Raw genomic sequence first — 14522 nt, 5'->3', positions numbered from 1 at the left:
CAAACTTATAATTAAGTTCTTGTTTACTGGTTTTGATAATTGGAGGATTGTTTTTTAGGTTCCATGAAGGATGTATTTTATTTGTTGCACAGTTTAAGTTTTAAGGACAGGATTTGTAATTTATTTCTCCACATCCATTTGATCTCTCCTTTTTTCTCTGAATCTGTTGTCTCACCCTGATATAACCTGGTACCTATGTGGATTTTCCTGCAGTTTACAAAAGTGAAGTGATTGTGACCTAAGTGTAGTATTGTTGTTCAAATCTGTAACAAAAATATTCCTCTTACTCTTGTAATTAGAAAATACCCAGTATCCTATTTGATTACTAAGGTAGATGAGAACAACAATAAATTATGCACATGTTGCTCTTTGTTCATGAATGGGAAGAAGTATGCACTAGTTTTGGTCACAGTGGCAGAATGCTGCGCCCATATGTTCATTTTGTAAAGCTTTTTTTTAAATAAATTTTTAAACAAATTGATAAATAGTACTTGTAATGTCGTTTTTATGTGTCACAAATACTGTGGGAGTTTAAATGAGCATACGGTGAACATGTACAAATATGTAACATTCAATTGAATTTGCTAGAGAATGTTCTGTATCGCAGTGCACTGTGAATGCTTTATGTCTACGTGGACAGCAGGCGGCGTAAGCGTGCGAAATATAGAAACCGGAAGCGGTTTTGGTGTTTCTCCTTGTGGGAGCTGGAATGGGTCGGCGAGAGTGAACTGGGGTTTGAATTCAATAATAACAACCCAATTGGCCAAAATCCTGAAAAACGCAGGTAAAAACAAATTTGTACAAAAGGGAGGAAGCATGAAGCGAGATGTCAGGATACTGCTGTTGGGGGAGCGTAAGTGCATCGCTTTTTCTCAGTAGCCTGTGCCAAAACTTTGCTGGATTCAGAAGATGGGTAGTCCAGCGGGTTTAAAATAATGAACTAATGTATTCGTACTCAGATTAGGTATCATATGTATTATACGTCACACGCCTGGTTAGCAAGGCAACCTATCTAGTTGTCTTGCTAACCAGTGAAGGTTGTTAACGAACAAGCTAACATGAACTTCACCAGCTGAGTTTCCCGAGGAACGTTCGTGTTATTTGAATAACGTTAACACAGCTGCGGATAACGTTAACCAACTGTTAGGTAGTCAACGCTAGATCTGTTGACCAACTACTTTTCAATCATAGCAACCTAAAGCGAGACAGTAAATTTATGTATTTGGGGTGTATGTTTTTGCTAGATAGACTGATTGCTAACCAGAAAACTAATCAGCTTCCACACTAAAAGCTACCATATGTTAAAACGTTTGTCTGCCTGATTTCTAGCTAATGTTAGCTTACTTAGCTTTGTGAAACAGGCTGTTAGTGCTACAACGTTAGTTGAAACAATTCGGAAACAACATCCCAAGGTAGATGTAGCCTCCTGGCTAGCTAGGTGTGTTTACAAAGGCAAGGCTGGCAGCGAGATTTGTGATGTACTCGTAACTACAGCCAGCTAACTGGTTAGCTAATTGAAAAGATTTGCTGCTAAGCTATCCAGTTATCGACGCTTTAGATACTTAACGTTAGGTGTGACTCTTGGCAAGAGTTTACACTGAAAATTACATTCGTATTATTTTTGATTTTGACGTACGACTTATAATTTCTAACACATCTTTGTTAGCTAACACTAGCTCTTCCAGCGCTATGATGGGAATGTTAAAATGATGAGCCATCAGTTCTAGGGAAATTTTTGTAGCCTGAGTAAAGAATGAGATGTATTTATGTTAGCTCTGTTTTTATAATGTATAGAACTCCTGTCCCTTTATTGAACCTGTAGGTTAACGTTAATCCTAACAGATGAGTTCATGGAGTTACCAGTAGCTGTAGTGGAGTCATTAACCCATTCGTACTTTAACAAGGACACTAGGTAACATTAAATGAACCAGTGACAGATGTAAAGCATCTGGCTGTTTTATCCCTGTGGAGCAATTCAGTTACTAGCCTCTCAGAGCTATTGACCCTATTCAAGGTGCTTATTTACAGTGTCAGGTGTGCACCATTCATATCTTGTATCCACGTGTCCTTGTTTTTTACCATCCCCCTTAATGTTTTATCTTTGCCTCATCCCTCCATTCTGCCTTCCTCCTTAGCTAAGGTGGGGAAAACATCACTGATCATGTCTCTGGTAGGGGAGGAGTTTCCTGAAAAGGTCAGTACCCACATAACTGTGTCATTCCACACCAAAATGCCTATGTACCACTCCAGTGCAAATGATAGAGCACTACTTTTTCCTGCAATCACACAGTTCATATACATTCAGCCTCCACTATTGCATTTGAGACTAGGTTATGCCCAAGATGTATTCCCTCCAAATTATATTCCTTATTATACTCTTGCTGTATAAAGAAAATTACACCACAGCGTACCAAGGTGTACTTTAGTACAAGACCAGTCAATATCCACAGCATATTCACGTGGGAAGATTACATCTTTGTGTAAACTGAAGTACTACCATTACTGTATTCCTCAGTGGAAATAAATAAATCACCAGGTTCTGCATAGCATTAGATAAATGTAAATATCCACACATTGCAGTGAATGTCCACAAAGCACACAATGCTTGGTTTCCCCTGCAACACTGCGGTCTATCACCCTCTGTGCTGCCAACAGGTGCCCCCCCGTGCTGAAGAGATCACCATACCTGCTGACGTCACACCTGAGAAGGTGCCCACCCACATCGTTGACTACTCAGGTAAAGTGCTACCTGGTAGTCTGATTAGCACAATACGCTGTTGATGTTTGTCCTCAGACATTTAAATGAAAGAAATAACATGAGCAGAGCTTGTGCACTCACACTGGCCATTCGCAGTGCAACTGTGAGGATGTTCACGAGAGCCGCTATTGCACTGGTATATGTTATCAATGTGACTCACATGATTCACTTGTAGCTTATGGTGTCCTGTGGTAGTCAGGTCACTGTGTGTTGGACGCAGCCCTGGAGGCCGTTAAAGCTGACAGACTAAAGAGGAGCCTGTGCTGTGCGGCAGTGTGATTACGCAGTGCATTACAGAGGTGTGCTCTTGCCTAACAGAGAATGAGCAGACTGAGGAAATGCTGCAAGAAGAAATCGTCAAGGTAAGAATTCCCAGAGGGTGGCCTGCCCTCTTCCACAGCTGAAGCTCAGCTGAAGGCACAGTCCTCCGGATGGCCAGAGTTCAGGCTGTAGGTATCAGCCCACAGGGGGAACCCAGTCAGGTCAACCATTTCCACGATGTGTGCACCCACATTATGCTCTCCCCTCTAACAGTCTTGAGCCTGTAGCTGTACACTCGTCAGTGATGTCTTGGAATGCGGGGAAAACCTTTTACATTGTAAATACATGGTCAAGACCAAACATGTAGGGTATGAAGAAAAAGCCTTTTCTGTCTGTAAACCTGAAAAGGACCGTCACCCAAGGAATGAGGTGTGCATTTCCATTGTTTAGATGTTCTCAAAATGATGACATCATTACCACAGTTTCTGTGTTTACCCTGTCTTGCTCATTTGGAAGTAAAAGCAATTTTTTAATACTTTAAAAGAGTATTAATGTTCCTGCTGTCAGTTTTTAACAAGTACATTTTGTTGAGTGCTCTGGCAATTGAAAGTGTTCATGGTTCCAAATTTAGAGCGGTGTATTATTATTAGTAAATTTTTCAGAGGGGATTAAGTCAGGGCTCTGTGGGCCAGCTGCTGCTTTGTTGTGAGTGCAGTGGCTTCACTCGCTGTGATGTTGGCTCCACTGCTCCTGCCTGGGATAGAACAGGCATATCGACCGAGTGCATATGGCTACAAGGAAGGCATGGGTAAAAGAATGTAGAACAATAGAGTGTTTAGAAGAGTAGAATTGAATCAAGGGAAGCACTGTAAGACTTAGTAGAAGTAGAAGTAGTGAACTATAAAGTAGAGAGGAACCAATTACCTTTGATAACATGAACAGTGAGCTTTAGCCTTATGATGGCTTTAGTTGCCTCGCTAGAAACACGTGTGTCAATTCAAAATACCACAGAATTCCATAAGCAGAACAAAAAGACTCTTGTGTTATTAGTACGAGTAGAAATATTTAATTGCACTGTTGTACAAGATCATTTAAACAACAGAGGTCTGTAGTATTACACAGAGTGGTTAATTTTTACTAAGGCATGAAACCTAGTCAGAAGTTCTGTATGCATCCAGTATGTTGCCCTTGGCCACTGTCAAAATTTAGTATTGCTAATAAAGTGTTTCTGCACATTAGTTTGATTAAAACAGTGAAAGTACTTCACAGTTTATACAGCCTGCCTACGTACGAGAGCTATGAGTAATTTCATTAAGAGCTTGTGTTTTCACCCACTCAAAATTAAAGTCAGCTGAACAGATGATAATTGATGTTGTTTATGGGATTGAAAACAGATAAATATATGTTTCCTCAGGCTTTTCTGAACTTTTTCATGTTTACCCTCTCCTCATAAAGCAGGACAATGTAAATTTGTGACAATGAGGAACCTTTGAGGAACAGTGCAGGACGTTTTGACCAAGCTGAGATTCTCCTCCCTGCAGGCCAACGTGGTGTGTGTAGTTTACGACGTCACTCAAGAGGACAGCATTGAGAAGGTATCTCTCACTGCAAACACTGTGACTGCCAGCAGGAGGCAACAGATCCATTTTTTAAACTTTGCAGTAGTCTTTTACCTGAGTTTTTTTGCATAGTGTATGGATATTTGCATATGGGTGGTATTTGGTAAGAAAGGTTGATTGTCTTCATTACTTTTGACATTGACTGACATTTGATGATGGCAGCTGGCATTGCTCTTCCCTGCTTTGTGATGCTCACTTTTTAATTCTCAGAAAATTGGTTTAATGTGTCCCTCTAGATCAGAACAAAGTGGATCCCTTTAGTGAATGGAGGAGCAGACAAGGGAAGCAAGTACGTACCTGTAGCAATTTTCTCTGCATTACATACAAAAGGTGATTTTGTCTGTCTTCTTGTGGGAGCACAATACTGAGAAGTGGATGTAGGTTGCTCTGCTCTGTTGCACCACATGTGCATATGCCCTGGACTGCAAGTTGGTAGGCGAATTTACGGATTTTATTACATTTAGATATCGTAAGTAATGTCCCTGGCAATCCACAACAAAAACAACAGTAAAGAGTTTTATAATAAAAGAAAACATTTACAATGCTTAAATATTACATATTAGTGTTGGAAAGCCTGAGACACTAGTTAAATATCAAGGCCTTCTTGGAAAGGATATTTTATGGGTAAATGAGAGCCATTTAATCATAATTTTCTGGGTGGTCCAACAGAGTCCCGATCATCCTGGTAGGGAACAAATCAGACCTGCGCTGCGGGAGCTCCATGGAGTCCATCCTGCCCATCATGAACCAGTTCTCCGAGATCGAGACGTGCGTGGAGGTGAGGCCTACTGTGTGTGTGCCTGTGGAAAACTGCCCCCCCCCCCCCCCAATAGAGTCACACTGCTCATGTTCTCTCACCCACCGTGTGTGCAGATACTCTGCAGCACTCCATCTTAGAGTGCAACAATGATTACTGCAACTGTACAGTACCAGTAATATGCAAATGTTATGAGAAGACTAATAATAGGTGGTCATATTTTCTCTTCAACATACATTTTTGCTAAATGTGAATTGATTTTTTCCCCCCCGAATGATCTGCTTGGCTATGTTTACTGAGAAAATCTGCCAGCAAGCACTGCAGGTGGCAGTGTGGTGTAGTGGTAAGGAAAAGGGTTCCTAACTGAAAGGTTACTGGTTCAAATCCCTGTTGGGGCACTGCTGTTTTACCCTTGGGAAATGTACTTTACCAGCAATTGCCTCAAAATATATCCAGCTGTATAAGTGGGTAAAATTGTAACATATGTAAGTTGCTCTGGATAAGAGTGTCTGCTAAGTGGCCATAATGTAATGTAATCTCTTTTGTGCCTTTAAGGAATCTACAGTATTTTCAAGAACAGAGAATAATTGCTCTTCACAGGTGAATGTATAGTTCATTACAATTGTCAAAAAGGCACTGCTGTTTAAGTCTGTCTTTCCTGCTTCTCTAGTGTTCTGCCAAGAACTTGAAAAACATCTCAGAGCTGTTCTACTATGCCCAGAAAGCCGTGCTACACCCAACTGCCCCACTGTACGATCCTGAGGACAAACAGGTTAGCTCACAGCAACACCTTTGCCTCACCTCACAATCCACAGACATTCCTGTACATAGTATGAATCCTCTTTAAGATGGAGAGGTTGCAGTTTACCACACTGCTGTGTTGTGGATGATTTATATTTAAGGCAGAACCAGCATCTTTGTGTGTTCTAGAACATAATGGTTTCATTTCTTATTTCTCAGCTAAGGCCCCTGTGTGTTCGTGCCCTAAGTCGCATCTTCAGTCTGTCTGACCTAGACAATGACAGGATCCTCAGTGACAGTGAGCTCAACAGCTTTCAGGTGAGAGGAGTCTCAGATCTGTGCTCCAGATGTTCTAAACAGATCCTGTTGCGAATAGCTGCTGGAGTTGTGGGCTCCACCACCAAGCTTCAGGTTAAAGTGAAATTGAGTTCCTCATTTTTTTTTTTTTTTTGCTATTCCTCAGAAATTGTGTTTTGGGAACCCGCTGGCACCCCAGGCTCTGGAGGACGTGAAGACGGTGGTGTGGAAAAATACAAGTGATGGAGTGCAGGACAATGGATTGACACTAAATGGTGAGAGACAGTGCAAACACTGGGTTAAATAAAAGTACTGTTTGGCTGCATTGCCCAGTGAGTCGAAGATACTACACAGTATATATAAATACATGGCCGGTATGAGGGAATTTCTAACAGAGGGAAACTCTGTGTGCTCCAGGCTTCCTCTTCCTCAACACACTCTTCATTCAGAGGGGTCGACACGAGACCACATGGACCATCCTGAGGAAGTTTGGCTACGATGACTCACTGGAGTTAACAGATGACTACCTCTACCCTCAGTACGTCTCCCACCTGCCCTGACGGAGAACAGACTTCTTACTGTTACTGTTGCCATCATGCTTGTTATCCTATTAAAACTGTTGTTTGCTCTTGATAATAAAAGTACATAGCAGTCATTTGACTTTCAAATATAAATTCAGCCTAATGGTTATGTGCAACAATGTGTGCTATGTGTCATGTGACAGTTGCATTATCATGGCCTGATCAAATAAAGCAGAGGTGTCCAGCACTGGTGATTTGCATGTCTTTATCTGCCAGGCTGCGTGTTCCAGTGGGATGTTCCACAGAGCTCAACCACCTGGGACATGATTTCCTGCAGAAGGTGTTTGAGAAGTATGATGAGGTGAGTAACAGTGACCGCAAACCCCACCCTCTCTTCAGTGTTCATTTGAATTTCTTACACGTATATTTTATTATCTTAATATTTAGGTTTATCCAGATTAACCACAGTGCAGCTTCTCTACAAATTTAAAGCCACTTAAAAGCAATTAAATTCCACACACAGGAAATGAGCTTACAACATGTTAAGGCAACAGGTTAGAGAATTGCTCATTGTTTTGTGTTTTTCACCCTCTCTCTGTCTCCCAGGATAAAGACTCGGCCCTCTCGCCCGCTGAACTCAAGAATCTGTTCAGCGTATTTCCCTACACGCCTTGGGGTGCAGAAGTGTACAAAGCAGTCCCCACCAGCGAGGACGGCTTCATTTCACTGCATGGGTACCTGTGTCAGTGGACGTGAGTAAGACCGCCACCACAGGAGCCGCACCCAGGCCCTCACCCCTGCACTGCTGCTCTCACTGACACGCTCTGTGTGGCCCTGCTTCTGTCTCCTCTTCTGTGATGCTCTTGCTTTATCTCTGCATTGAAGCTCTGACTGTGTGCACTCCCACTGCAGGATGACTGCTTACCTGGACATCCATCGCTGTCTGGAGTACTTGGGTTATTTGGGCTACCCCGTCCTCACTGAGCAAGAGTCACAGACTTCTGCAGTAACGGGTATGTTTGAGTTTGAGTTAGAATTTGTGTTTGTGTGTGTGTGTGTCTCCTCCCTATGTCCTCAATGGATTGCATTTATATAGCACCTTTCCTGGACTTGGCCCCAGCCACCACCAGTGTGTAGCACCCACAGAAAAGTTCCTGGGAAACTGTAAATAAACCACTGGAAGATTAGGAGTGCAATGAAGCCAGCAGCTGAGGTGAATCATATTCATGATCCGGTTACAAGAAAGCAAATGGAAGGAAAGGATTAGACTGGAGGACTGTCACTATGGAAATGACGTTTCTAAAATTATGTGTTTAAAATCAGACAGCTCTTTCACCCTGGGTGCCCCGAACGGGCACACACAGCTCAGGATTTTCTCAGTCTCCCTTAAGCTGCACAGCGATTTAACCCTCCCGTCTTCAGTGCACTGCCTTACTTGAGTAAGGCCAACCACACACACTGCGAGGCGATCATAAAGGCCATGCTCTGTACCGTCGGCGAGTTCTGGGTGTCTTCAGCGGAGAGGTGGCACTGAGCGCAGGTGGAAGCCTGCTGCCAACACAGCTGACCATGTGGCTGGATTAAGGCCTGGCAGCTGTAGCTATGGGTGCTGGGCGGGGGATTGAAGGAGAGTGATGTAACACAGCTTTGGTGTTTACCTCTCATCAGTGCTAATGCCCTGAATAAACTTCCTGTACAGATGGAAATCTGTGTTGAAAAGGTGAGCAGGTTTGACCCTTCTAGGAGTAAGGGACATGCTCAAAAGATCCACCTACGAACAGCTTTACTGTTCACACTACGCGTATGAGAAGGTGTAAAGGTTATTTGGAAGATTTGTCCCTAAAATATTTTTAGCAAACGTGCGCAAAACATGCACCCAGGGTGAAGTGTGTGTGTGAAATTACAGTAAAAACTGCCTGGGATGATATTGTCTCATAACCTTTTAGATGTTTGTTAGGGACTCCTATTTTTTCTGGAAAGCACAAATTATTACAGGTTGAATGAGGTGCTACACACAATAGTTAAATTTAAAATTGAGTCCAGAATGATTTGTCAGTGTCAGTCTTACTTTTGGTCAATATTCTCAGGGTGCGAAGTCAGCTGGGTTTTTTATTGCCATTGATTTCTGTAATCAGGATGTCTAAAAACCTACAGGTAAATTCAGGTGAGATGCCACCCTTGTGCATTTGGTATGGAATGCCCCAGCACAACTGACAAGGAAGACAGTTAAGGTGTGATCTCATGCTTAGGGACAGTCCTTTGATTTTTCTGCTAGTGGTGCAGTCAGTCATTTGATGGTGCACTTTTGGCAATAAGGAAGGATATCTTGGAAAACTTTCCAGACTTTGGCAGCTCGATGTGTTTTCACAGTGTTGCCTCTGCTCTCTGCCTGTTGATGGTGCGTCTTTGGAGTGTATGGATCTGGGTCTAGTCAGCTGTCCTGTGTGTACACAAGGATATTTTGTTTGATCCAGTGCCAGTATTCATCTAAACACATTAACTTTATCTGGCTGTGCACCACTGTGTTGCACACCACAGAGTGAAATGAGTGGTTTTATCATGTCCCTGTGTGTTTGCAGTGACGCGGGAGAAGGCCATAGACCTAGAGAAGGGACAGACCCAGCGTACTGTGTTTCTCTGTAAGGTGATTGGACCTCGTGGTACAGGCAAGACCGCCTTCCTACAGGCGTTCCTGGGCCACAGTTTATTGGTGAGATCACAGTTACCTGTGCAGTGTGATGCCAGTATGATGAAATATACTGTTAACAATTAACAAAACTCTTTACCTTTGGCACAGTCAAACTATAGTATAGATTGCATGGTTATTATTGTGTCCCTTAACCCCTTAATTTGACAATGTGTTGAAACCACTAAGCATGCCCCATAAGTCAATTATAGTCAAAGTGAGTGGGTGTATTGCACAGTCCATTTCACCAATGTTAATTCACAGATTTATATGAAATAGTCATAGTTCAGCTGTAGGTGTCAGCAGTGTGCCATGTTTTTATTAAATTAAAGGAAGAACGTGAGCTCTAGAGTAAACACCCATTCTTAAGTATTTTACAGAACATATTGTTATACCATATTGTTTGCTAGATCATCTGTCCTCAAAAAGTGCTTAAAAGAGTGACAAAATTACAAAAATAAACATTGCAACACTAACAACCAAGACATTTAACCAAGGCAAAGCAATGCACAGTGTTGCATCTTTAAGGTTGTAATTTACAAGTCATATGAATTTTATATAGATTGATAGAAGAAAATATCAAGTATTTAAGTGTGCATTTTATGCAGAATCTTTATGTAGATACTGAGTTGGTTACACTGTAGTTTCACTTTCCTGAATTCACTTTTCTGCCTACATTCTCAGTACCTAAAAAACTACATCACAACACTAAAAAGCTGTAGTCACCTCCCTTTGTAGCATACCTTTTGTTCCATGTGTGTTTCAGAAACAGCAGAGTTCCATGGGTGCCTTGTCCTACTACACCGTAAACACTGTCCAAGTCAGCAGCCAGGAGAAGTATCTGATAGTGAGTATGCCCATGCAGCAGAATGGCAGTGTGAGGTCTGATGGCTGGCACCTGTAGCATCTCATGCCTGTTCTTCCCGTCTGCCTTCCCCAGCTGTACGAGGTGGACGTTGACACCGAATTCATCAAGGCCTCTGATGCGGCGTGTGATGTGGCCTGTCTCATGTACGATGTCAGTGACCCCAAATCCTTCAACTACTGTGCCAGTATCTACAAGGTAAGCTCCTGGGGGTGGGGACTGTCTACAGTGGGAGGGGCTATCCTTGCTTTGGCGTTCCTTCTGCCTAAAATCAGCTCCCTCTGCTCAGGCACAATAAAGCATTTTGCACTTTGACCACAGACTGTGCATATTTTTTTTGCTTACACAAAATGTTTTCTTGATAATGTTTTCTTATTGATATGCTGATATGCCGAAATGTGCTGTGTATACATATAACATGCAATTTGGATATATGGCTGCCATAATGTTTGCTGGGTGTATTTTACATATCAAAAGCCTGAAAGATTATGTGCCAAATTTCTGCAAGGTCAAGTGTGCACTGTGGGTGGCCTGCAGATGTCTGAAAACCTGTACAAGTGAGCAACACTGGATATGATTGACAAAATTAATAACATGCCCACTGTTTTTTTGCTGCTCTGATATTGTCATATCTCCCAAGAAAAGCGTGAACAAAAGGTGTACCAAAGCAGGTTTGTGTGATGTGTGCATTGGCAAATATTATGGGATGTGGACACCCAATCTTTATGACTTGACAATTGGATACCTAAACTGTAAAAACACTTAATAATGTTCAACGGGACAAAATATAATTTCGAATTTGGTGAAGTCAGAAAATGACAAAATGTTTCAGGGCCCTGAGAACACATACCTTAAGAGAAAATAATACCAGCCAGAACACTGGCCTCCGCATGTTAATTTTGGGGAAATCTTATGAACTTATGAAAACAAAGCATTTGTTTTGGACCATTGATGTTATTCACAGTGCACAGGAGGCACCGCGCAGGGCATGGAGTTGCACCTATCTTGTTGCGATTTGACCTTTGTAGCGCAGGCAAAAACAGTCGATTATTTCACTACCTGCAACGCTGTGGGCATGAAAGATTCATATGTGAAAACGTTGCAGACGATTGGGTTTAAGCTCCCCTTTGGATGAGCCGAAAGCTTTCACTTATTCATAAAGGCTGTTGTGGCGGATGATGGGAGAAGGCGGGGGCCCGTAGCCTTAATCAGACAGACAGCCTATTAATAAACGCATTCCGACACCTTGCATTATTAATACACCCTAGGCAAGCAGTTGTTTCAGCCCTCTGAGCCCCCTCTCCTTTTCCTTGGTTTTCCCTGCTCTTTCCGTCCCCCGGCCTTCAGCAGCACTACATGGACAGCAGCATTCCCTGCGTGGTGGTGGCCTGCAAGGCAGACCTCCCTGAGCAGAAGCAGCAGCACGGGATCTCCCCAGCGGAGTTCTGCTACAAGCACCGCCTCCCGCCCCCCCTCCCCTTCTCCTGTACCTGCCTGGACACCCCCAGCACCTCCATCTACTCCAAGCTGGTCTGGGCAGCCATGTTCCCGTAGGTGCCTTCTGTTACTCTTGAACGACAGGTGCTGATAACTGTGAAGGATGTGCTTTTGATGTCACTGATTGATGTAACTATCCACACCTGTGTTAGACTTAAAGTACAACAAGCTTACAAATACAACCCACAGCACGATTATTTTGGATCGTTACAATGAAGTGAAATGGGAAGTCCATATTGATTTCTTTAAATTGTTTGAAGTTTTCCGCAGCGCTTTGACTTTGCCTTTCACTTCAGTTGATATGTCTCTCTGTCTCTGGTTTCACAGACACCTGAATGGCTCAGACATGAGCAGTACCTCCTTCTGGCTGAGAGTGACACTGGGGGCAGCTGTTTTCGCAGTCCTTGGCTTCAGCATCTACAGAGCCCTCATCCGGCACAAATAGACCCTCACAGCTACAGCCTCCAGTCTGCCTGACGCAGCAAGCACCCTCATCTCCATTGACAGACTTATCACATGCAAAAGGGTGGGGCATACAACTGCATCTCATTGCAGATTCCCAACGCAGCACAGAGTCGCAGATTCCCAGAAGCATCTTTAAGGCCAAAGGCAGTCCAGTTTGAGATCGTGTTTTCTTTTTCTCCTGTGGCCCTCTGCCGTATGGTCTTGTCCAGGCAAATCACCATCAACCCTCTTGACTATCAGCTGTCCCTCAGTGACAGGAGCTCATTTCGCCTCGGCCAACAGGAGATTTTGTTAAATGCAGACACCGTGGGCGCTCCCATGATATAAGGAGCAGTATCAATGCCTGTTTTAACCCTTTCAATCTGTACCCATTTAAATACTCAGTGTACCCATGAAGTAAAAGGACAAGTGAAAATCTTTTTTTTTCCCTGACATGAAAAACTGTTTTCTGGGGACATGGAAGTAATATCTAAGCCATCAGTTGTGTTGGCCTCGCTTATCAGCTGGCACAGAACACAGAAAGGTAAAAGGATACATATCCATCGCGCCCTTGATGCGACATTGCGGTAAACGTGAAAGCTGCCCCACTGTTGCTTTCTGGAGCTGAAGGCAGTATCGAGTCATGCATCATTCACAAGCCCACGAGGATCCTGACATCCATGGTTACAGATGGAGGTCATGTGACCAGCCCAGTCGCAAGGAACTGACTCTTTGACACCCCTGCTGTTGATGGCTGAGATCTGATGCCTGCCTATGATGTCTCATCTGAGCCCGGTGTCAATAAGTAGAGGACCTTCCTGACTGGTCCAATCATGTATTGCCCCGCTCAGATATTGATCTTTATCGTCTGAATTTGCCAAAATAGAACAGCCTCCCTCTCACAAACACTAAATTGTAATGCCATGCAGTAACTCTGACAAAGTCCAGATACCATTCAACTCCTATTGAAATACAGAAAATGTACTAATGTTCTTCATGTATGTTTCATTGGTATTTTTATAACTGTGTTACTTTGATGATGAGAGTCAGAGCTCACATTTCAAATACTTTTGAATGGATTGTGTGTTTTCACATACATGCTGCTGCTACCTGAGTCCTTTTATTTTTGGTCCTCTATTCACAATGAGGAGCCAGTTTCTATTGCAAGTGCAGCAACAACTAAAATGTTGTATTGCAGTATGTCTCCAGAGTCATCTGTACTTTAAAGTCACAGGTTAATAACAACCTCTTCCAAAGCCATGTACCAAATTAAATATCTGATTCTTAAGAATCTAATTCCACCTCTGCTTTTAGATGATATACAGAGGACAAGCATCCATCCTGCTGATGTCCACAGCACATCTATATGCTCATAAAGCTATTGCAAGGTTATTACAATATGTAAGAAGTCTGTTAGTTTGCAGCCTTACAGGGTGCTTTTTAACCTTTAAACCTACAGCCAATGAGCAAGTGGAAGCCTGGACCAGCTGCATTCAACTAGCATGTTATTTGGCAGAAATTTGAATGATTTGCAGGGCACCACCCAACCATTTGTTGTAAGTAACAGCATGTTGCAGGTATTCAAATGCACTAGTATTTTAACCCTGGCAATTATATTTTGTGGTAAAAGTATTAGTGGACAGAAATAAATGTTTATTCTGCTTCTTCACATAGTGTAATGAAGATTCAGACTAGGACTGAAATTTGAGATTTTTTAACCCCGTTTAGGTGTAAGCAGGACAAAGAGGCCCCTCATATATATACATATATATATATATATATATATATATATATATATATGAAATACAAAGTAAAACCCATACGTTTTGCTACACGTCGCTCAGATATATGGCAGAGTGTGGATTGTGGTTTCCACCGATGAACATGTTTCGAAGCCGCTTTTCCGCCTTGATTATTTTTGTTTTACTTGTCATTGAACATTTACTGCACTTGTAAACAAACATGAAGTGTTAGGTCATTCTGTCAGTTCATTTGGGAAGTGGGTGCCTGACACCTTTTTTGAAGACATACAGGGCCTATTTTAAGAAAGAAAATATGCTCCTGAAAAATAAGCCA

The 14522-nt window shown here is 42.5% G+C and overlaps 1 protein-coding gene across 2 annotated transcripts; it reads left to right on the top strand.

Annotated features, from left to right (window-relative positions):
• Positions 1-693: 693 nt before the first annotated feature.
• Positions 694-14192, top strand: rhot2 (ras homolog family member T2). Of its 2 annotated transcripts, none has more exons than XM_036526834.1 (19): positions 694-853; positions 2136-2194; positions 2656-2737; positions 3077-3120; positions 4561-4614; positions 4875-4927; positions 5308-5416; positions 6066-6167; positions 6356-6454; positions 6600-6708; positions 6851-6971; positions 7231-7315; positions 7561-7706; positions 7867-7967; positions 9534-9664; positions 10407-10487; positions 10581-10703; positions 11856-12055; positions 12330-14192. In XM_036526834.1, exons 1-19 carry the CDS (start codon positions 817-819, stop codon positions 12445-12447), a joined length of 1854 nt encoding a protein of 617 aa, XP_036382727.1. In that variant the 5' UTR covers positions 694-816; the 3' UTR covers positions 12448-14192. The 2 variants fall into 2 exon arrangements, with proteins under 2 accessions (XP_036382727.1, XP_036382719.1); XM_036526826.1 differs by having other exon boundaries at positions 11853-12055.
• Positions 14193-14522: the final 330 nt, after the last annotated feature.

This window comes from Megalops cyprinoides, chromosome 1 (assembly GCF_013368585.1).
Source record: "Megalops cyprinoides isolate fMegCyp1 chromosome 1, fMegCyp1.pri, whole genome shotgun sequence".
Lineage (NCBI taxonomy): Eukaryota > Metazoa > Chordata > Actinopteri > Elopiformes > Megalopidae > Megalops > Megalops cyprinoides.
The sequence above is the reverse complement of the archived record's forward strand: the minus strand, read 5'-3'. Positions and strand labels throughout refer to the sequence as shown.